The sequence below is a fragment of the Apaloderma vittatum genome, unplaced genomic scaffold (genome assembly GCF_000703405.1).
Source record: "Apaloderma vittatum isolate BGI_N311 unplaced genomic scaffold, ASM70340v1 scaffold14657, whole genome shotgun sequence".
Lineage (NCBI taxonomy): Eukaryota > Metazoa > Chordata > Aves > Trogoniformes > Trogonidae > Apaloderma > Apaloderma vittatum.
The window spans coordinates 6,130-29,152 of NW_009724620.1; the positions used below are offsets into that span (position 1 = coordinate 6,130).

Consider the following 23,023-nt stretch of genomic DNA (forward strand, 5'->3'; position numbering starts at 1 on the left):
TATTGTTACACTCTTGTTTTAGTGCAAGTCCACTGTGGAATCTGAGAGACTTCCTGGAGAGAATCACAGAATTTTTGAGGCTGGAAAAGACCAGCTGCACTGGAAGTGGCCTGCTAAAGAGGTACAGCAACAGAGCTCACTCTGGCAGAAATCTGAGATTTGGAAGAGTTGTGGTTTTTTAATAGTTTCTTTGGAGTGGGGAAGATATGGCTTGGGTGTGAGAACTCCACTTCCCAAAGGGATATCTAGCCTAAGACTGATGAGTCAAAGGCCCTTTGGCATTAAGTTCAGGATGAGACCCTCCTATATCAAACTTCAGCTTGGGAAGGGGTTTGGGTTTAGTTCCTTAAAGGTGTAGCTGCAGACAATGCCTCCTGAGCTGCTCCCACCAGACATCCAAAGAGGATTTGCCTCTACGTGTTGGACACAGTGATGGAGTTGAAGTAGCTCAGCAAGTCCTCCATGGTGAAGTCCATGGCAATCCCTGACCCTGCATAACAGCGCTGCAGCAGCTCCTCAAACTCCTGGTATTGCCGTAGGAACTCCTGCTCCATGGCGTGCCACACCACCTAGGGAAAAAACAGACCGTCAGCTCCCTTCTGCAGCCCGTGACAGCTACATGTGCTTTGTAGTCCTCGCTCCCCTGAAGGTCACAGCATCACACCCAGACCATGCTCCAGTTACCGGTAAGAGATTTTCCTCTGGGGAGAGATCCTTGTGGATTTTCCTGTAGAGGGTCTCCAGGGCTCTTCTTACTTCCTTGCCGGGGTATTTTTCAATGACCTTCCTCAGCTCTTGCTTGCTGTAGGCCAGCTGAAAGCTGACCTCTTCTTCTTTCACCCCTTGAGCCACACGGGCTTTCACCCCTTCGAAGAAGTGCTGGAAAGGCAAGGAGATGTTCACTGATGAGCTGCTCTTGCATCAGGCCTGAGACCTGACCGCTTTCCTGAGTTCCCATGTCTAATTAAGTGGAAAGGAAGTATTGGAGGCTGTTTGCCCTCACAGGAAGGCAGGGCATGGGGAATTCCTATCTGTTCTCTTCCCTTCCTGCTCAGCAAGTGGCATCTCTAAGGGTTGCAGGACCATGAAGCCATGGGACTGCTGGAAAAATCACTCGTCTTCCTCGGTGCTTTGTACAGCTTGGCTCACTGCAGAGGGTTTGTAGCCAGCGGTGGGGTTGGGAGCTGCCAGAATCTGCAGAAGTGAAAGGCAAACCTCTAGTTTTCTCACTTCTTCCAGGATGTCGTATGAAACGGGAAAGGCTGTTCTGTAGGGAGATGTTTCAAAAGGAGCACGTCTCCCATGCTTGTGAGCCCAGGGCTATGGTGACCCCAAGGGACACAGACCTCAGCAGGCTTTCAGAAAAGTAGCAGGAGCTGTGTAGCTTCACAGAAAATCTCAGCGCTGACAAATACTGCTTTCTGTATGGACTGTTCAGAGTCAGGATCTGACAAGCTGGAAGGGACCTCAGCAGGTCTCTGGTTCATCCTCCTGTTCAAAGGAGGTTCAACACAGAATTCTAACGAGGGTGCCTGGGGCATTTGTCAAGGTAAGTTTTGAAAACCTTCAAGGATAGAGACTGCACAATCTCTCTGGACAAAACTGTTTCAATGCTTTATCATCCTTATAGTTAGGACTTTTTCCTTCTATCCAGCTGGAACCTTCCTTTTTACATTTTCTGACTTGTATTTTGGCATCCTGCTGTGCACCTCACTAATTTTCTAAGGAAGGTGGCTGTGAGGTACCCTGAAATTGCTGATTCTTCAGGCTGCCTGAGTCCAACTCCTTCAGCCTCTCCTCACCGTGTCGGTGATCCTCCTCTGGCTTTGCTCCAGTTTACCAACACCTCTCCTCATGGGTGGATGTGGCACTTCTGTCTGCCACAGCTGGACATAGTATTCCACATCTGGTCTAATGAAGGCTGAAAAAAGGCTATAATCACTTCAGCCTACTGTCTGTCCTGCTGTTCATACAGTCCAATAATCTGTTTGCTATCTTGGATGTTTCCACTGCAATTTAACTGTGGAGAAATACCCTAAATCCTAAGGATTTTCAGGGGGAAAGAGGTTCCTAAATGTTTAAGCTGTTTTCAACACCAGAAGTGGGCTCACACGTTACTTAAAGCCCTTTGCAACTTCTCTTGGTGTTCGCAAATTGTGCTCAAACCTGAGGAGCTATGTGTTCTGCTAGAGAAGGCCGTGTCAGGACTCGGGGAATTCTTGAGCAGAATGCAATCCAATTACCCTCATATGCCACTCGCTTTGCTTTGGTGTGAGTAATGCATTATACTCTTCCTCACAGAGGAAGGATTTGAAGCCATTAGCATCACAGGGCTGGAGGTAGCACGAGCTGCTCTGCCAGTCAAGCCTGCCAGATGTTTGACAGCAAAGACCGGGGACAAATTGGAAGTAACAGGCACTATAAATAATTCAAACCGATCTCAGCCTGCGAGACATTCCAGGCCAGAGAGAAGGAGCAGAGCGAGGTGGGGGGTTCTCGAGAGCAGCCCTGGTCTCTGGGAGGAAGGGTGATGTCTGTCGGAGGTAGTGAAGCCGGATGCTCTTAGCTTGGTTAACGAAGGAGCCGCACGGGAAATGCAAAACTGTGTTGGAGTTATTGGCCCAGACAGCCGTGCACAAAGAAAGCGGCGTCTGCCAGGCGCAGGCACGCGATGCGGAGGGTGGGGTCTGAGCTGGTCGTCGGGCTGAGCTGCAGAGCTGGTACCGGCAGCTGATGCTGCTCTTGGTGGGGCTGTGCTACACGGTGAAACTCAGCAGGAGGGGGTCTGGGGAGGTGTGGGGGCTGTGACAACAAACGGGTATAATCCCAGAGTGGATTGGGGGAGGGGGTGATTTGAACAGCAGCTAATTCATAATTTTGGGAAGCATGGTTGAACATTGAGACCCGGGCAAGGGTTGGTTTATCCCATACTCACATTGAGCTTCTCCAGTGGCTGGCCCAGGTACTTGATGACGTATTTCTCCATGTGCTCACTATACCTTTCGTTAGCTTCTCTCTTCTTGCTCTCCAGGCATTGGATTTTCTTTTGGCACAGGAAACGGTGGATGTGGTGGAAATTTTCCATCATGACCATATCTGTGTTCACCTTCAGGTTTGCTGAGGACAGACTGTTGACTTAAAAGAACAAATCAGCTGTAGAGAGAAGACCGTGCAGGCTGGATCAGGAGGAACATGAGATGCAGATGCTGTCAGGCTTTGGTCACCAGTGGAGAGTTTAATCAAGAACTCAGGTGAGTTCACAGGTTGTTCAGCTCTTGCCTTGCAGAGCTGTGGGCTCATGACATTTAACAACTGTTAACCCCACAGGGTGCAGAGATGTCCAAGCCCAGCCCCGTCCAAACCTGTTTCTGACCTGGGCAAGCTGTTAGCAGACGCATGGCTCCCCAGGCTGCCAACCACTCACCAGCTGGTTGGTGTTAGATTCAAAACTAAGCACGTGTCTCAGCCCTGCCCCAAGCAGAACCAGCCCCTACACCACGCAGCTGGCTTGCCATGCTCTCTGAATTTGTCTCATGCTCCCAGGCTCTTGCTCTGTGAAGGCAGTTTTGGCTCCAGGCAGTGCCCAGGAGGGAGGTAGCCCACACATACCCTGCTCAGCTGGCTGCTGGTGACTCCTGAAGCTGCAGCTATCCCTTTGCCCGACTAGACTTTGTACTCACTGCTGCTGAAGACGCTACTGGCCAGCCTGAGGTGTGCTTTGTCCAGCTCCCCTCTCCGCCGAGCTGTCCTGAACACCTCCTCTGAGAAGTTCACAAACTCCTTGAAGCAGCTGACAGAGGGCAGGATCCCACCTCTTGCCTTGCTGGGCATCTTTGCCTCCTCAATCTCTTTGCACAAGGTCCCCTGGCAATGACAGAGAGGACACTGTGCTCTCAGATCTGTTTGATGGCGCACGAAGGCACAGGCTGGAGAACAAGCAAAGCAATCAGCTGTGTCTACAGCTTTCTGCATTTACAGCATCTCCCATGTGAGTTCCTGGCCTGAGGCTGGGTGTGAAGCTGTGCTAGCTGCTCTCCTGGAGCTGGTGTACCTGGTCCCCCAGGCTTTATGGTTCTTTGCTGGGACATGGTGCTGCCATCTCACCACACAGAAACCCACAGCTCCTAGGGCAGAGGTGTTCACCACTTCTTGTGCTTCTGAGGCTGGTTTATGAGCAGACTTGCTGCTCCAGGTCTTGGCACAAACGCTGTTGATGTCAACCTGTGGCTTGCCTTGACCACTGTGAACTCGGGTACAAATTTCTTGGCCAGTTCTAATGGGTTTTTGACTTCCTGCTCTCCTCTGCTTCTTGGTCCTGTGCCATCAGGAGAGCTTGGCTCCAGCCATCTGACACGCTGCTGTCACTCCTACAGCCTCCCAGTACTCTAGATGGGGGAAACCCTTTTGCTTTGACCATCCTGGTAAGAGGAGGCACTTGGGTTTATAGTGTCCCACCTCCCTCACACAGAAACAATCGATGCGGTGAGGTTTTGGCTTTCCCAAACCTGCCTGATATAAACCAGTACTGCCTTCAGTGAAGTTTGTGTTAGATGTTTAGAAGATTCTGGAGGTCAAGCATCACTTGGGTCTACTTAGGCTTACTCCTACTCACACTCACAATGCATTTGTTGAAGTTGCTCTTGGCCAGGAGCAGTATGTTGCCCAGGACAGTGCTGAGGAAGGAAGGGGGGAGAGCTGGGGAAGAGCCCCACATCTCAAAGATGGAGTCACTCAAGGTAACCAGGACCTGCAAGCAGCCAAATGGGTGGACCTTATTGCAGACATCAAGAAATCCTCTCAGCTCTGGTTCCAGGCAACTGAAGATCTTGCTCAGCAGCTGGGTTGTAGGTTCTTCTAGCCTTAAGAAAAGATTAAAAATAAAAAGTAAGCCACTGAAACAGGAGGGGCACTGGCCCCATGGCCAATGGCAAAGGCAAGGGCAAAACTAAATGAAGAATCAAAGCCTGTTTATTCTTGGGTCCTCCTTCAACTCTTCACCATCTCTGCATGCAGGAAGACATTGAAATGCCCTGGTTTGCCAGGCAACTGAAAAAATTTTAGTGGTTTTATGCTGGCATTTTTAATAAGATTTCTTCCCCATAGTATATTTTCCACTTTATGACATTGCTAATAAGGAAATAAAAAGGATCAGAACGTACAGTTTTCCATGAAGCATAAACCTTGCCTTCTGATCCATCCTGAAGCAGAGACACTGTGCTGAGGAGAGGCAGAACCAGGCTCTGCTCAGCCCCTTTGCATGCCCAGCTGTGATGCCTCCTGGGGTTTTTTTTGCTACCCAGGGTGCAAACCTGAGACCACTTAATAGACATCAGGATGGTGAAGAGTGGAAAAGAAACATCCCTCTGTCAGGCAGTTCCTGTGGGCTGTGCCCCTGTCAGAGCAGCTCATTCTCATCACCCACGTACTGGCTCCAAGGCTTGGTGCAAGGAGAGTCCTCTGGAGATGCCATGCTCTCTCCTCCCCGTGTGGTAGATGCCTGAAAGAAGGAGTGGAAATTATGATTTGTCCGCCCTTCCTCAGAGAGGAACACTTCAGATGATCTGGGTTCTGTTTCTGCTGTGTCTTACGGGAGTCCTGTGTTTAATGCTTATAGGTCCTGTGGTTTTGCTGGAGCTACCAATGCACTTTGAGTCTCCTCTACCATCGAGAGGTCTTGGGCTTCCCCACAGCTGACACCACTGGCAGTTGCTAGAGGACAAGAGCCCAAGAGAGCTCAGGTATGTGACAGAGGTAAGCAGCCAGCCCTCTGAGCTTTGTGTGAAGCTGGGGGAGGACTGGTTAATGGGGCTGGAGAGGACAGAGTCCTTACACTTACCTCCAGCACCTGCAGGTCTGCAGCGTCATGGCTTAGCTGGAAGAATGTCTCAATGAACTGCTGCTCCACGGTGCAAAGGGGTTGTATCTCCCTCAGCACCTGCTCCAACATCTGCTTAGAAATCATTGAGGGTGTTAGTAAACCCTTCCAGCACATGCTGAGGACATGGGAGTAGAGGTCCATGTCCATCTGAAGAGACACCCAAGCCAGGTCAGCAGTACAGAACATCTCTGCTTCTGCTCCAGGTACGCAGCCCGAGGGAAAGGACCCCAGGACGGGCTGCAGCACTGGCACAGCCCCCGTGGGACCCGAGAACCCTTTAGAAAACCCCATCTCCTTGCCTTGGTGATGTTGCCTTTGCTCGGTGTGTCCTCCTGGCCTTCTCTGCTCCCGGGGAGACTCCATCGCGACGGCTGCCTGCTCCCCACCGGCTTCTCCAAGCCTTCCTGAAGGCCTGCACGTGACGTCGGTAGGTGGTTAGATGTGCCCATCCCTCTTGGCCTCTCTAGCTCCTATGATTATTGAAATGTCTCCTTTTACATCTGATCTTGAATTGGCCTTTTTATGTTGGATTCAGTTATACGGGCGATGCAGGTTTTGCTCTTTATCTCCTCTTTTTTTTTTATCTGTCTTCTCATCAGTTCTTTTTCATCATTCGTTTTTTATTTCCCTGTCTCTGATGCTTACCCCTTTGCTATTTAGCACTTAGTACTAACGCCTGAGGACTGCAGAGTGAAAAATCCTGGGTGTATAAGAGGGTACATTGGCAGGGATGCCTGTAAAAGTGTCAGGGAAAATATTTATTGCTTAGTTTTGATGGTAAATTGCCGTAAAAAAACATCCAGGCAGGGGGAAAAGGTTGGCACTTTTCCAAAAGCTAGCCTTTTAGAATTATAAATATTCACCTGGATATTAACATACTTTTCAAACCTTACCAGGTTTTACCACAGTGTTTTCACTGGGTGCTTGGCTTAAGCGGAAAAGTCAAAAAATTTCTTTGAAATATGGATTAAAAAAAAAACCCACCAAAAACTATTATACTCACTGAAAGAAATCAGTGGGGGAACATCCCTATTATTTTCTAATTAATTCTAAAAATTGGTACCAGTCCACTAACACCAGAGGTCCCGGGTGAGTCAGGCCAGCTCTGTATTTCTACTAATACTCAAAAATATCCTTACTCGAGCCACTGCCCGCAGGGCTTTTACCTTTGGAAAGGATTTGTCAGATGCCCTACACGCGGAGCAGGGATGAGAGATGACAGAGAGCCCTGCTCGCGACCTCCTCCTTGCTAAAACCATGCAGAAAAATTAATGAGCTGCTTCATAACCTTTTTAACCCCCTTATGCAACGGGGTTGATAATTCTGCTTGCTGGGAAGTGGAAAAGGGCGGGGGGGCCAAGCTTCCCCATACAGCAAGCAGGAAAGAATTTTACCAGCCTGCAAATTTTAGTGTGGGAAAAGGGAATGGGAAAATAAGGAGAAAAGGCTTAATTATTGTCTCACAATTAATTATAAACAGCTTGGTGTTTGCCTTCTTAACTCTCCGATAATATTGAAATATTGAGGCAATAAATCATGGGGTGGTATATTCTGAAGAGACATAAATAATCCTTCACAAGGACAGGGAATCAACCCTAAAAATTTGCTGCCTGGTAATCGGTAGAAAGGCAGAGGCGCAGGGAGCGAGCCTGGGACATTTTAAAGCGGGGATGAGGGATGTTCTCAGGCAGGTGTCCTTGCAGCCTGGGCTTTCATCCATGCAGCCGCTCACCCCGACGAGCTGCAGAGCAGGGGAAACGTCAGGAAAGACCTTGGATGAGGTTCCTGCAGAACTCCATCAAAGCCAAACCTTCCCCGCGAAACAGCCCGAAACCGACCAGTTCTGCAGAAAACGCTTCTGCAGGAGGCTCTGGAGGTCCCTGGGGGTTGGGAGAGACCGTGCTGGCTTCCAGTGCCCGTTGCCGCCGAGCTCCTTCAGCACGTCCTTCACGTGCACGCGCGGTGCTGGGGTGCTGCTGCGTGTCCCTGAGCTGAGAGGAGGTCGGCTTCACCAGAGGGAGGTGACAAGGGAGATGTGATGCTGTCCCCAGGGTGTCCGGGTCGATCCCAGCTGGTAGCACCGCCAGCCCCAGGGAAGGTGCCTTTTCTGCTGGCAGGAGCTCTGTGGATAGAACTTTCTAAAAATTCCCCCTCTCACTAAAGAGAGAATCATGGAATGGTTTGTGTTGGAAGAGACTATGAAGATCATATCGTTCCAGCCTTCCTGCCGCGGGCAGGGACACCTCCCACCAGACCAGGTTGCTCCAAGCCCCGTCCAGCCTGGCCTTGGACACGTCCGGAGGGAATCCACAGCTTCTCTGGGTGTAGTTCCTCACGTTAATGATGGGCTGAGCATCCCCAAACAGGCGTGGACCTTCCTACCTCTCCTAAACCTCTTCTCCCCCCAGGGTCCAAAGTACAGTGCCAGCACCGACAAAGACCATGGCGTTTTGTGCTGGACATGGGAGCAAGACCAGCAGCAGGCAGCCCCCTTGGGGCAATTATAGCAGTGCAGGAACGAGTTTGTAGCCATCAAGGTGTCCTTCTGTTGCTGCGATGGGTTTCACAGGCACTGGGTTTTCTCCTGGGGTCTTAATGGCTCCTGTTTTATGGAAGTCACATGAAAAAAATAGACAAAGCACTGGAAGAAAATCACTGCTTTAACATTTCCCAAAAGCAGATGAGACAGGCTGGCTGTAACACCTGCCCTATGCTATTTTTATTTTTTTTTAATTTATTTATTTAACAAGTCTGTTTCCATAAAGGGCCTCTCTAATCACCACCATCCCTGCCCCTGCGATGTCCCCTGTTTTAACAGCATTCTGAGTAGAGCTGTCTGTGCCCTGGGAGGAGACAAATGTGGCTGTTTTTATTTTCTGTCGCCCAGCAGAATTCGAGTCCCTTGCTCAGCGCTCATCAATCACTTTGCAAATAAGAGCCAGGGCCTCTTTATCCCAGGCGCAATCTTTGTTATTTCCTTCTGCTTAAATAAAAGCAATCGCCTTTCTCCAGGAAAAGAACTTGATTGCATTATCCTATAAACCACAGATCGGAGTTTGCTTCCCCACTGCTAATTCCCCAGGCTTGCTTGCTGTCAGTATCTTCATTACCCCTTATCAGGAACTCCTATTTTTAAGTGAGAAAGAGCACGTTTCCCCAGGAAAATTTGTAGGTTTTCCCGAGTGCTCTGGTGTCAGTGACAGCTTGTAGCAACGAGTGCAGCAGGTTAACAGCATTATGCACAAATAATTTCCTATCGCCACTTTTCAGCGTGTTCCTTTGATTTAATTACCTGCTACCTTGTTTTTAAATTACAAGGAGAGTAATAATGTCCTGTGGTCTTTTTTACACAACTTATTTTTTGACCTTTTTTTTATCGTGTCACTACTTTTCTGCTGGAACTAGTGGAGAGATTTTGATCCCTGTTTCTCCCTATCTTGGCTCCTTAGTTTGGCAATTCATTCTGGCATGGAAAAAAATACGTTTCTGGTGACTACAAAAGTATTTCCTGGAGGTGTTTGCTTTCTCCGTTCCCAGCAAAATTTCAAAAAAGGAAAATTCTAATTAAGGCTTAGTATCTGAGCTTCTAGTCTCCCTTTCTTCCTTCAAAAGGGATAAAGTTCTGAAAATGATGAGCGATGGAGAAAAAAAAAACAACAACCCAGGTGGTTTCCTTTTCTTCTCTTCTTCTTTCCAGTGGTAAAATATTTAAGTGAAATTTTCTTTCTTTCCAGGGCTCGCGTTCTCCATCTACATCTCCAGCACTGCCCGTCCTGGTTTGATCCCGTGGTCTTGAGGTCCCCTGTTATCCTGGTATGTGTGGTTGAGTGACTTCCCCATGGGAACTGGGACTGGGCGGGGAGAAACTGGAAGGGAAGGTGAGTATGGTGAGATACAGCTGTGATGCACACCCCAAAACACAAGCTGAGAAGTTCTTCTGCGCTCCCCTCTTCGCGCACCGTTGGCACAACCGTTGCTGTGGGGCCAGCACAGTGCAGAAAAGTCCCTTCACCAGGATCCCTCAGCCACCAGCCTCGTTTCCTTCCCAAGGCTTCATCATCTGGCTCTGGGGCTCGGACACAAGTGATGAAGTAGGTGCTGAGCTGGAAGAAGCCGGGCTAGCCCTGTGATGGACTAAACACACCACGCAAAGTGGGGTTTGACATTCAAGCTGGGCCAAGCTGGCATGGAACTTTCCATTACAGCGCTTTGTTTTGCTGAAGGAAAATGCGACTTCTGCGCAATCAAAAACTTCCAAAGGAGATGGATCAGTTTCTCTTTTTATCTTCAGAAACACCTGACTGGAATATTTTTGAGTCAGATGGAGTGATTTCTGTTGAAATGATCACTCTGGGACGCCGTGGCCCCACAGTCAGCTCGCTGTGAAATCATTCTGCTCTTGCAAATATTGTCACGAACACACTTGTGTCTTCAGAGACAGGCTTGGTGCCATCTCTCTCCAGGGAAAAGACTGTCTGAGGAGCCTGTGACCAGCTCTGTTGGTGTAGAATGAGGACCAGGCATTAGCCAGGCAGTCCCACTTCCCATCTGGGGCGTGTTCTCAACATCCTTTCCAAGTCCTGCAAAGGGGAGGTGCACAAAAGCTACAGATCTGAGAAGCAGCTAAAGGAAATCAAGCAACGTATGGAGCCGAAGACTACCTAGTGGGAAGCAGAGTTGGCTTTGACCTGTGCTGCTGAGTGCAGACCCTGTCCACGAAATTCATGGGAAGACACCTGTGACAGAGGATGATCGCTGCATTCCCTACTTGCGAATAACTCGCCTCTGAGCAGCTGAGAGGTTATATTTGCAAATCACTCACTTCCTTTTCTTCTTCCCAACAAGGAGATTTTGGCTTGTTCAAAGAAGGCTTTGATTTCCTGGTCATAGAGTCTGCTGAGGTTCTGGGCATAGACCTGAAATATAGAGAAATGGGCCTGGTGAAAACAAAACTACCAAATTTTAGTATTTCAGGCCACCAAGTCCCAGACTGCTTTCCATCAAGCATAGAGGTCCAACGCCACATGGCCCAGGTGCTCTCCTAGAAGGGCTGAAGGCTGGTGGAAGCTTGGGGATGGTATGAGCTTGGTGAAACCAAGCTCTCATCATGAACCAAGCATTTGGACTGGTCTGTTGCTGGTGGAGAGTTGGCAATGTTTGTTCAGGATTTCTGCCGTACCTTGGGGAGATCACAGAACAGGACTGGGTTGGCGTTCCTCAGCCAGGCCATGAGCGGGGTGTAGGGCACCAGTTCCTCATGGTGGAGCCCGTGGCTTGGTGCAGAGAGCTTGTCAATGGGCTGGCCAGGAGCAGGGACCTGAGCATTACCCTTAAGCAACAAAAACAGCGGAAAGAGTCAAATAAAACCTAACCCTGAGAAGCTCTGTAAGATAATTGCCTCATAATCGCCCTTGAATTTCCAATCTGAGAAGCAAATTTAAAGAGCAAAGCAGAGCATTGCTTCAAACTCTAGTTTTAATTCCATGTCCTGGGAACAATTCTGAGCCCAGAGGAATGAACTGGCCCATCCACTGTATGTGGGATACTCCAGCTCAGCACAATGGTCAGGAGAAAAAAAAAAATCTCATTGTGGAGGAGCATGGTGGAAATTTCCCCAGATTCTGAGCTGCCATGTGAAGAGGGGAGCCCACCTGCAGCTTGAAGATGTCTGTTATGTGACTGATGAAAGAGTTTTCAAAGTTCTGCTTCAGTGTTTCAAACATGATCAGCTGCTCAGCCACTGACTGCATCTTCCGGTAACCTGGAGGAGGGTAAAAAAAAAAAAAGGTATGATGGTATTGAGTAGCACGAGACCAACATCACTTGGGACACTGGTGAAAAAAAGCCAGGTCTTCAAGTTCTGGGATAAACACCACCACCCAAAAGTCAGTGAAAGGAATAAGATTTGCTGTGACACCAAGCAAATACAGAGATGGGGAGGGAGTCTAAAGCTAAATAATTGCAAAGCATCCATCAGCCTGACCACAGCCAAGGACAAACGCCCAGTCTCCTCACGAGGGAGGCTGTGGGGCTTCAGGCCAGGGTCAGGTCTCCAGCAACACCCACAGTTGATATTGCTACAACAAATTATCCTTTTTCCATGCTCAAGTGCAGACGACTGGTTTGCCCCAAGAGACCACAGTTTCCAAACTTGTCTTTCCACCAGTTCCTCTCTAAACTACGAGAGGTGTTGTGCACAGACAATGATGCCTTACAGCCAGATATTTAGAGGAATTGCGTAGATGTGTGCTGTCAGTTTGCCTCAGCTCTAATGCAAACTGGACTGGCTGGTGCCTGAGTCCCCAGGGAGGTGCTGCAGACCTGCCTGTGGTTGTGGATGCCCCAGCTTCAGGTTAGTGCTGCTGTTTACCTTCCCAAATACCTGCCTGCCTTTTATTTCTGCCCTGCTTTGCCCCTCGCCATCTCTGCTGGGCTGCCCAGCAAGCATCTGAGCTGATTGCTGGGACATTCCCCCCTTCAGCTTTGGGATTTCGGGGGCACCCGCTGAGGCTGGGCAGCACTGGATGGAGCTGGGTGTGCAGCCGGGGTTGTGTGTGAGCTGGTGGCTCTGCTGTCTGCAGGCATAAATCTCTGCTCTCTCTACTCACCAGGCTGTATCTGGATGTTCATGCAGCCAGACAGAGCCTCTGCGGCAGCAATGCAGGTTTTCACTCTGCTGGGGCTGGAAAGGTCTGCCCGGCTCAGGGCATCGCAGTGTTCCCTGCTGAGGTTGAGGTGGGTCTGAAAACAGAGCCAGAAGTCACAAGCACAGCCAGCTCCTCATCCCTTCTCATCCCACTCGGAGGGCGTCTGGCTGGAAATAGCCAAGTGCCACCTTCAGCTACTGGTGCCTGTTGAGAAGACCATGCTGCTCTAGCCCCACTAAAACCATCGTTTGCCCAGCAAAATGACTTCTAGGGACCCCTCTTACAGCCCTAGACCACATATAAGGCTCTCCTTATATTACCAAATCTTATATTACCAAGTCTCCTTATATTATCAAGTCCCTCAATTCCAGGCCAGAGAATCTCTGCAGCTTTTGCAGAAGGTAGTTTTCAGGGTATTTGAGTCTTGCTGAAAGTTTTTTTTTCTAACAGATGCAAGAGAATGAAGATTTATGTCTTTGTAAATCCACATACCGTGAGGAAGAGGATCTCATCCATCAGCTTTGCCTTGTTTGAAACAATGCGATGTAGCAAGGAGTTTTCCTGGTGGATGTGGTCCATCTGCTGCTTCACGCTTCCCAGTAACTCGTCGTAGACTTGCAAGGTCTCCTCCACCCTGGCCACCTCTGCCAGGGCCTCGTCGATGGAGCTCATCAGTTGTGTCACCTGCTTCTCAGAAGAGATGATGGCTCTAAGGTTGGCCTGTGAGATGGAGGAACAGGGCTTCAGCACCGAGGCAGGGAGGGATCACCACCACCTCATGGTCAAATATCCTGACCTTCACCCTCCCAAATCAAAGCAGAGACCCTGCCATCACAACGATGCTGTTGTGACCACTGCTGTCCCGCATCACCACCTGCGCAAGCTCCGTGTCTTCTCTCCACACTTGCCTAAACTCTACTTCTCCAGCCACCTGCAAGTCCCAAGCACCAGTGCAGAAGAAAGCCCTTCCCTGAGGAAGGTGTGTGCACTCAAAGGACTTTTATCTGCCACAGCAAAAAGGTTACTGGCAAGTCACCGAGCAAACCCAACCATCAGAATACAGTTCTGGGGGAGGCACCAAGCCCTCCGGCCTTCTGCCCCCATTGTCCCCTCTGTGCCCTAGGAAAGCTCCCAAGTGGATGGTACAGGGAGTCTCAAACCCCCAAAGCAAAGTCTCCTGGGGACCTGGGTGTCCATCCCACACCCCTGTTTGTAAGGAGTCACGCCAGCTTTGTGGCTCTGGCTGATTCTCTCTGGCTCCAACGCAGGTGACGGCCATGCCAAGCATCTGTCATCGCGTGTCCAGCACAGCTCAGGGCATTGCCAGGGTGTTACCCAGCTGAGATATTCTGCCAGTGGAATTAATAAACACTCCGTCGTGCGTCAGACACGCACATATTTACGTGTGTGTGTATGTATGCGTGTCACTAATATGGAAGCCAAAGGCACAGTTTGCCTCCGGAGGTCTCATGGATTTGTTTTGTCGGGTGGTGGAGACGTAACGGTGCGTTAATCGCTGCTGACAAGCCCTGCTAGAGATTAACTGCTTCCAAATGTTAATTGTGTCGTTTTCAAGGCCCGTGTACCACGCAGGATATCAAAGCAAACAATCAATAGACACGGGCCTGGGAGGCACGCTGCTTCCAAACGGTTGGTTTTCTCTCCATTAATGAAGCTTTAAAAGAAGTTTGTCTTTGCCAATATTTCAATTTTCTGATGTCTTTTTCATTCAGTGAAGAAGAAAAAAAAAAATCTGCATCCCCCCAGCATGCCCCGCACTCAGCTTGATGGTGGGAGGTTGCAGGAGGAAGAGAAGCAGAGTTTCATCAACCCAAGTGAGGTAACTGCGTCTTGGACCTCCCTACCCTGTGCTCTGAATTAGGAATGTCTCTGAAAACATGGTAGAATCAGAATAACGGAATCATAGAAGGGTTGGAAGAGACCTTCAAAGGTCATCTAGTCCAACCCCCCTGCAGGGAGCAGGGACATCTTCCACTCGATCAGGTTGCCCAGAGCCCCGTCCAACCTGGCCTTGAAGGTCTCCAGGGATGGGACTTCTGTCACCTCTCTCGGCAACTTGTGCCAGGGTTTCACCACCCTTATCGTAAAAAATGTCTTCCTTTAACTAGTCTAAATCTGCCCTCTTTTAGTTTAAATCATTATCCCATGTCCTGTCATAGCAAACACAGCAAAGCATCTCTGTCAAAGGGCGGGGATGAATATACTCCATGGCAAAGTGATGCAGCTCTCCTCCGGGGAGGCCGGTGATGCCGGGGCAGGCAAATATTTCTTAGATTGGGTATCGGGAAGAATTTCTTCATCGAAAGTGTTGACAAGCACTGTCACGGGCTGCCCAGGGAAGTGATGGAGTCACCATCCCTGGAGGTGCACAAAAGCCGTGTAGATGTGATGCTGGAGGATACAGTTTAGTGGTGGACCCGGCATTGCTACCGGTCCCACTCAACCTTAAAGGTCTTTTCCAATCTAATCGATTTTATGAGTTGACACACAGGTACTCATCTCTGAAAACACCAACGATGCTAAAAAATTGTTCCTTTTGCCCTGAGCCCAACCTTTAGCTCGGCAGCTCGCAGCCCCGCTCCCAGGCTGCTGCTTTCCAGCCGTGCACCAGGAACACCAACCCGTGGCCACAAGCTCTGTCCGGAGCTTCTCATTTTACTAAATATCCCTAAATTGCAACCCGCAAGCCTGTCACCGCCGCCCCTTCAGATTGTCTTATTAGAAGAGCCGGGTTAGCAGAGGGGGACAAGTACTGTGAGAGGAGGATGAGGTGTTGTCACCAGGATGCGGGGAAAAACATTTAAGTATATGCATGTGCTGGTCTGACTTGCTGGGATTAATAACGCTTAATATCATAGATTAAACCTTAGAAATAGAAACATCTCATTAATTAATTTGTATTAGCAATAAGTGGCACTTATTCATTAGGGGGTATTAAAATAATGTATTCGATGGCGCATTTCATCTCCAAGAACTTAATGAAGATTTATTGGTTGCTCTCCTGGGGCATTTTAGATCCGCGCAACAGTCTCAAAGTGGCTGCAGGACGTGCCAAGAGCAAGCAGGAGCAGACCTCAGGAGTTTGGCCATCCAGATTAAGGACTGAGTTTCCAAGTGTAATGAATCATATATAAATGCAAATGGGGGATACAACAAATACTGGAGCTAAAGGAGGTTGGATTTAGGGTTTATGGGTTTTTGTATGTTTTAAGGTATTTCCTTTGGGCTTTATTTTTCCCCCTGCTTTGTTCCTCAGTTACCCACCATACAATGCTAGCACCAGATATATATTAGCGTGAAATAAATGCTCAAAGCAGCCATCTATTTCACCGCAGCACTCAAAGAAGCAAGTTATCCTCTGCAGAAATGCAATGAAATACAGAAACTCAAAGTAAATAAAGCTCACTAGTCTGAAAATAATGCGTGCCTTCTCCAGCGGCCCTTTCTGCTGCAGTTTATCTCTTACTTTTTATCTCCTTCCATCTCTGTTTCACTTTTTCCCTCTTTCCTGTCTCTCTGTCTGCTGCTTTTCCTTCTGTAGGGATCATTTCTGACCCTTTCCTTTCCTTCCGGGCATCCTTGGCTGTCGGACCACCCTTTCTGCTCTTCCTCACCCCCCACTTTTAACATGCCCTTTCATCCCCTCCCTTCCCCCTCAACAACCTTTGCCCTTCCAACCTAAATTTTCTCTATTCTCCCCCTCCTGAGGTAACTAATCTCCTCGTGCTCAGGTTAAAAAAAAAAACTGCAAACCTGCAATAACAGGAATTTCTGATGTATTTGTGATAGGGCTTATGGCAAGGTCACGCCACGCTGAGTCGCAGCCCTTGGTCCCTTACCTCGTCCAGCACGTGGAGGTCGTTGCTCAGCTGCTCCGCAAAGGCCACGGAGTTGTTCACGAGGGGCTGGTGCTCCTCTATCAGCTTCAACACGTCGGCAGCTTCCTTTGGGGTCATCTCCTGGTACGTACTGAGCTCCTCCTGGCTTTTGACCTCCGCCAGGTCCTTCCTGTCTTCTTGGGGCCTTTGTCTCCCTGCGTGGGTGGGAGAGGATGTGGAGATAGCCAAAGCCTTCCAGCTCTGGGGTTGACAGTGATGGTTCCAGTGTTGGACTGGATGATCTTAGAGGTCTCTTCCAACCTTTATGATTCTGTGCCATTTTACTAGCCCTCCTGCTATTAGCCCCAGTCCAAGTGACATGAGTCCAGTGGTCTCGGACTGCTGGCCAGGTTAGAATAACATCAGATCGTGAAGGAAAGATGCGCAGGGGATAAAGGGCCAGCTTTGTAAGTGGGACAAAGTGGAAAGCTGAATTTTAATGTGAGCTCTGGTTGTGTTTTTACTTGCTCGTCTCTCTGGGATTGTGTGCTGGGCCATGTCGATATGTCTGTTATACAAAGCTGAGACAAATCTCACAGGTGAACAGGCTTCTCTTCTGATCAGAGATACTGATAGTCATGTGTTGTAGAGCAAAATATATTTCTACATCCATATATATGTGTATTTCTTGATATGCTGCTGGGGAACGGTACCAGGCAGGTAGCCAGTCCTCCCCACCCTGACATTCCCAACGTTTTACTGCTTGCCTTTCCTGAGAGAGCACAGCCAGCATCTCTGGAGATAAAATAAACAGGCCACCTATTTTTCTTCCCAGCCTAACACTGTATCTCTGTGGCAAGGCTCAGATGGCTGTGCGTCCAGGTTCACAAAACCACAGATCCTCCTCCTTTCCTTTCACCAGTACCCACCTCACCCTCTCCCATCACCCACGTTCACTGCTGGAAATTTATTCACCTCTCATTCCTAAAGCAATGATAACGACAGTATTAAAAAAAAAACCACCAAACCACTCTGAGTGTGACGAGGTTGCTAATTACCTTCCGCTGCGCAGGAGGGGATGTTCACAAACGCGACAGAGCTGGCGAGGAATCGGTGGTTCAGCTTCCACAGGCATCTGATGAAGGTTTGCTTCTCCTCGGGGCTGCTCGCCGTCCACTTGTAAACCTTCTCGAAGTGCAGATCAAAATCCAGGCTTGCCTAGATGTTAATGACCACATCGATTAGACGCCACTCGACCACAGCACACGTTTCAATGGCAGATGCTGCAAAAGCACCTCCTGCACCAGGAAGAAAAACACCTCCTGGCTTTAGGAGAGGAGATACACCCCTACGCTGGAGTTTCAGGCTGTGGGGTGGCCCCAGGAAGCCACATTGTGAATGGAGACGAGCACAGGGCTTAGATGTCGGAGGAGAGAGATCTATCTGCACACCAGCTCGGACCCTTCAAGCAGATGGAGGATCCTGGCAGCTCCCAAAGATCCTCTTGCAAAAAACCTGTCTGGACATGCTGGGAAGGTGATCCCAGGGAGACCAGTGCTCCCAGTCACATCATACCGACAGCTAGACTGGTTTTGGCAGAGGTGATGGGGGCTGAAATGGGCTGTTGCCCCCAGCATCCCCCTGCATGATGGACACCGACTGTGCCATGCCCAGAGTAACTTGTCAGAAGTTTGAAGTCTTTCAATCAATGAATTCCCTGAGAAGCTCTGTATTTTCAAGCTGAGTTAACAGCAAATATTTCTTTGTGTCCGTTTCCTGCAGACAGAGACACTTTGCCTTGGACTTCTGCTGCTATCCCTGAGCAACTGGCTTGGATTTGAGAGGTATGCTCGTGGCACTTGGCAAATTACCACAGGCGTGAGAAAAGCCCTGAGAATAAAAGGGTGCACAGCAATTCTCACCCTAGAAGTGGACACCAAGACACCCACAGTAGGTGTGACCAAGCAGTCACCCAGTCCTGGTCCAGCACTGTTTATTCCTTTTCAGATTACATAAATCCCACACCTTTTACTGCATGTTTGGGGAGGGGGATGGTGGGGAATGCTAATGAATTTTGACAGCGGCCACTGGCAGATGCTTGGGAGAAAAAGCATTCAAAGGGCAAACCCAGAGTTATATTGCCCTCAGGATCCCCTGCCAGCCTCCAGCAGCTCCCTGAGCCAGAGGTTGTATCCACATCCACTGTGTTTAACAGCCCTTGAAGGACCCACTGTCCCTGATTTCCTCTAATGTAAGTTTTGGGTGGTTTTTTTTTGAACTTATTCATAGCGTTGGCATCTACAGCATCCCGTGGCAATAAGCTCTGCAGTGTAATGACGTGCTGAATGAGAAAGCTCAAATCAACTGAGTTAAGCACCCAGCACCCACCCTGCCTCCCTCTGCAGATATTCCCTTCTGCAATCCTCATCCAGCCCGAAGTCTCGAACCCCTCTTCACTCAAGAATGGGGAACAAACAGAGAAAACCCAGAAAAAGGCTTCCAGCATCTCAGTCCTGAACCTGCCACCCCTTCCCAGTAGCACTGTGGTATCACGTGTGCTTCTCCTGGTGTCAAGCAGCCCCATGTCCAAGCAAGGGAAAGTCACCTGAGATAACAGGACTGGAAAAAAACCCACCATGCTTGGCATTTGTGCATGGTGTTTTCACCCCTGTAAGTGTCCACACCCCCACATTTACCTATGCCTGAGGGATGTAGCCTTGTGGAAGGGGAACTCCAGCCATAGGAGACTCAGTGGAGAGAAGGGAGGCTGCTCAGCTAGGAGCATCCCACAGAAACTCCCTCCCGCACCTTCTCGTTAGCTCTGTGGCACAGCCTGAGCCCACCCTTTCGAGAACGCAGGAGCCGCGCTTATTACTGATGCTAATCATCCTAACAGAGTTAGGAGTTTATGAGGATGGACGTGGTCCTACGATGCTTTACCAGCCCCTGCAAGGGCGCAGAGCAGCGACGTCTGGGAGGGGAATTTACAGCGCGCGCGGTTTATAGCATCCCTTATGAGGAGCTATTAAAGCAGGGAGGCATCCGTTAATCGCTTCATAAATATTAATGCTGGTTTTGGTCAAGGGAGCTGCAGCTTTCAGCGCCTCTGGACTTGCAGAGTCAGTACTTTGCTGGTGCCCGGGAGCAGAGGGCTTCCCAGTGCCAGAGCAGACCTGGCCACCAAGCCCTTGCTGTGTGTCCTGAATATTTACCCACTACCCAGGGCCTGGCTGTGGTCGATACCTCCTGCTAAGCAGCAGAGGAGAGCTCCTGTCTTGATTTCCATGGACCGACCAAGCTATGCAACAGCTCTGACTTGAGTTTGCGTTGTGCTGGGGTCTCTGTGGTGGGACCCTAAGAGATGTCAACACGTCCTGGCTGCAGCCCACGCCTTCTCCCCCACCTGAGGACCTTGTGCAGTAGCTTTGGCTGGTGACTAGATCCCACTTTCAGGAATTATTTGGATGTCTTGCCATGTCAGTGGTGCTGGAACTAGGTGGGCTTTAAGGTCCCTTCCAACCCAAACCATTCCAGGACTCTATGAATTCTGGCTGCCTGAGTTCAAGAGAGATGAGTTACGTCTGGGAGAAGTAAGAAAGAGGCCTCCAGGCCTGACGAAGGGAAGCGAGAAGCCAATACAGAAGAGGAGACTAAGAGGTCAGTCTGCTTAGCCTGCCAGAAGGCAGGTTAATAGCGGAGGTGACAGCAGTCTAAAAATACAACTGCAAAGGAGAAGAGCTGTCTAAACTCATGGACAGCCCCGGCACAAGCGCAAACGGGGATGATGTGGGCGGGAACACAGGCTGGGAGGCATAAGAAGGTTTAACCACCAGGACAACCAAGTTCTCTCACTGCCTCCCAGTAGGAGGAGATTCAAAAATACACCGATACTTTAAGACAGAGGGTGATCTGTTTATCTCGTTCAGAGGGCAAATAATGGGGAAAGGACTGAAAATCCTGGAGAGGGTGTATCTTCTAATCCTAACGTCTTAGGAGCCAAAGCAGTTTAGAAGACTTGGTGGAGACAGGCTCAGCTGCTGGAAGAAAGCTCAGGCAGGACAAAAGCATCCGTCCCCTTGCCTACGGGAAAATGTAACATGATGAGATATTGGTTCAGTTCTGCCCAGAGGATCGAGATGCCCCGCAAACCTGCAGTTGTGGTTTTCCTTTCAGACACGCCATGCAGATGTACTTTATTTGTCCTGGATGTAGGACTGGAAAGCTGTTCTTTTTCTCATTTATTTCTATGCTTGTGAAAAGCCAGGCACCTTGCCAAAGCCCCTGGAACATTCACATTAATAAAGAAAACCTAATTATAACAACTTTAACGACACCCTACCAGCTCCAGCAGCAGAAAGGGAATGTCTTGTCCAGGCTCTGTTTCCCCAAAACTTTAAAGTCCCCCTAAAAGCGCAGACTTGTGCCGACTCCATAATCCTTCTCTCAGTAAATGCCTCCTTTTAATCTTTAAATACCCTGTGCAAATGTCTGTCAAGGAGCTTTGTCAACATGGATCGACAGATGGGCCTGACAATGTTCTGCAAGTGCTGGAGACCTGACAAGAGCAGTGCTTTGCAGCCCATCTCCAGGCTCTGAGGGCTGCTGCAGAGGTCCCCTGCTTGAGGACTGAGGACGGTTTGCCCAATGATTTGGATGAAAGCCACGTCCATCAGTGGTCAGACCCTCACTGCTCACCCTTGTATTTGGAGAGGGATGACTCAAGAGGGAAGAGATCACTCCAGCCTCAACATCTCCCTAGATCATCATTCTCCCTAGAAGAGATGAGGGAAACCCAGAAGTCCAAAAGCAGCAATGTAGGATGGAGTTCCTATTCACCTCTCTTCGCCATGATTGGTTCTGCCCATTGCCACAGAAGGAAAATCAATCCTACCTGATTGGGAGTCTTGCCATCTACCAGCTTCAGCTCGGCTAAAGGCCACCTGTAGGCAACCTTGTACTGCTCTCCTCGGTCCACCTTGACCTTCACCAGAAACGGCTGCATTGGCCTAAAAGTGTCCACTGAGGGTGAGGGACAGGGGAAAACAAAAGAAACAACCCACAATATTATTTATAGCCCGGTGCACAGCAGTTCAGAGGGAGTGGACAGGTACAGACAGACACACAGATGCTGGTTTTGCATTGTGGCCGTATGGAGAGGTGCTACAGGGTTTCTCCTGACTTCTTCTTTCCTTATTTATAAGTGGGAAGTGCTCTCTGGGCTCTGACCCAGAGTAGTTTGAAGTCTATGGAGGGATACTCAACAATTTCAAAAAGTTTTAAACCAGGCCATTGGGCCAGGGCACAAGTAATATTTCAGCAAGATCCAAATGTGATGGGAACAGGGTGCCTTCATGCAATAAATTTATGATACGTAAAACATCCCTTGGAGACATTCCTCCTGCTTTCAGAGGGGGTTGAGGCACATCTTTTAGGTCCAACACCATGGCCAAGGCTGTCAGAAATTCACCCTGCCATAGGTGACTATGCTGTCTAGAAGCTCATTGGCAGGAAAGTCATCTCTGCCCTGTGAGTCGGTAGATAAAATCGATGTTAGCAACTTCTGAGGAGTGATGGAACGGCTAGAAAAGCACAGACCAAAGGAGATGAAAAATTGCTCAAAGAACTTGCACCTTTGGATCCTGATCAAACAGCTGCATACTCCTGAAACCTCTGGGTACTGTTAAAACTTTTGCCAGAACTACAGAGACAGAAGGAGGCTGTAATTCTGTGTCGTGTTAAAATGGTTTGTTGCTGACCTCTAATGACAGATCTGCTGCAAATGGTAGAAAAAAATGTAATCTTATGTTGGTGGAGGGAGCAATCCTGCAGGCCCTGGCTCTCTCTCATCAGCTAGTGCTTTTGTTGCCAGCTCTTGACATATGATACTGACCTGGCTCAGCTCCTATCCTTGAATTAAGATTTCCTTTGTTTAATCTTAAAATACAGCATCCACAGAGACAGTGGTCTTATCTCATCTCCCAAATCAGGAAAAGAGCCATCAGAACCCAAACTCTCTGACCAGAGCTGCAAGAAACCGTCCTGGTTTCTCAACTCTACCTGTCCCCCAGCCCCTCCGGGGTTCTCACCCACAATGCAGAGAATGGACATCTTCTTCCTCTTCCCTGTCTTCCAGACGCGAATGGTTTCCAGCAGCCTCTTTCTCTGCGGGTTGAACAGGTCTTTTTCCAGGGAGCTCCAGAGAGAAGCCATGGCGGTACCCCAACGTGAGGGCAGGCAGCAGCTGCCCGTGCTCCCGCTGATGCTCAAGGTCCCTGCACAACACAGAGATGGTCCTCACATGAGAACCCAGCACACCAGTGAAATACTTTACCTTCATGCTGGCAAAACGGGTTAGCAGCTACCACAGCTTCTCCATCCCCACGTCCAGCCCCTGCCTCAGTCGCTGGAGCTTGGAGCCCTGAGCAGCAACGATCCCTGCACAGCGGGTGGAAGCACTCAAAGGTTTTGCACGCTTGCTGACTCGTCAGCAAAGCGATATTAATAGCCGAGAGCTCCTGAACTCCCAAGGAGATCCCCTCTCCCCCTCTCTTTTGAGCTCCCCTGGCTCCAGGCTAATCAGCTAATTAACCTGAAAGGAGAAGAAGGTAACTTCTGGCTGCGTGCTGCGTGCTCGCACCCACGTCTGAGCCATCCAGCCT

At 49.4% G+C, this 23,023-nt stretch overlaps 1 protein-coding gene across 1 annotated transcript; it reads right to left on the bottom strand.

Annotated features, from left to right (window-relative positions):
• Window positions 1-413: 413 nt before the first annotated feature.
• On the bottom strand, window positions 414-22,574 carry LOC104276320 (exocyst complex component 1-like). The gene is made up of 17 exons (XM_009872589.1): window positions 22,451-22,574; window positions 21,256-21,383; window positions 17,423-17,582; window positions 16,386-16,579; window positions 13,018-13,245; window positions 12,487-12,619; window positions 11,530-11,639; window positions 11,058-11,207; window positions 10,701-10,794; window positions 6,178-6,290; window positions 5,833-5,950; window positions 5,427-5,478; window positions 4,619-4,859; window positions 3,681-3,864; window positions 2,936-3,135; window positions 685-879; window positions 414-569 (listed from the first exon to the last, which is right to left on the bottom strand). The coding sequence occupies exons 1-17, from the start codon at window positions 22,572-22,574 to the stop codon at window positions 414-416; spliced, it is 2,580 nt and encodes an 859-aa protein (XP_009870891.1).
• Window positions 22,575-23,023: the final 449 nt, after the last annotated feature.

Coding starts and splice junctions, on each gene's coding strand:
- LOC104276320 (XM_009872589.1), bottom strand. CDS start 22,574: ATGGCTTCTCTCTGGAGCTCCCTGGAAAAAGACCTGTTCAACCCGCAG. Junction 13,246..16,385: donor ACCTCCACGTGCTGGACGAG/GTAAGGGACCAA, acceptor TCCATCTCACAG/GCCAACCTTAGAGCCATCAT. Junction 11,208..11,529: donor CAGACATCTTCAAGCTGCAG/GTGGGCTCCCCT, acceptor TTGTTGCTTAAG/GGTAATGCTCAGGTCCCTGC.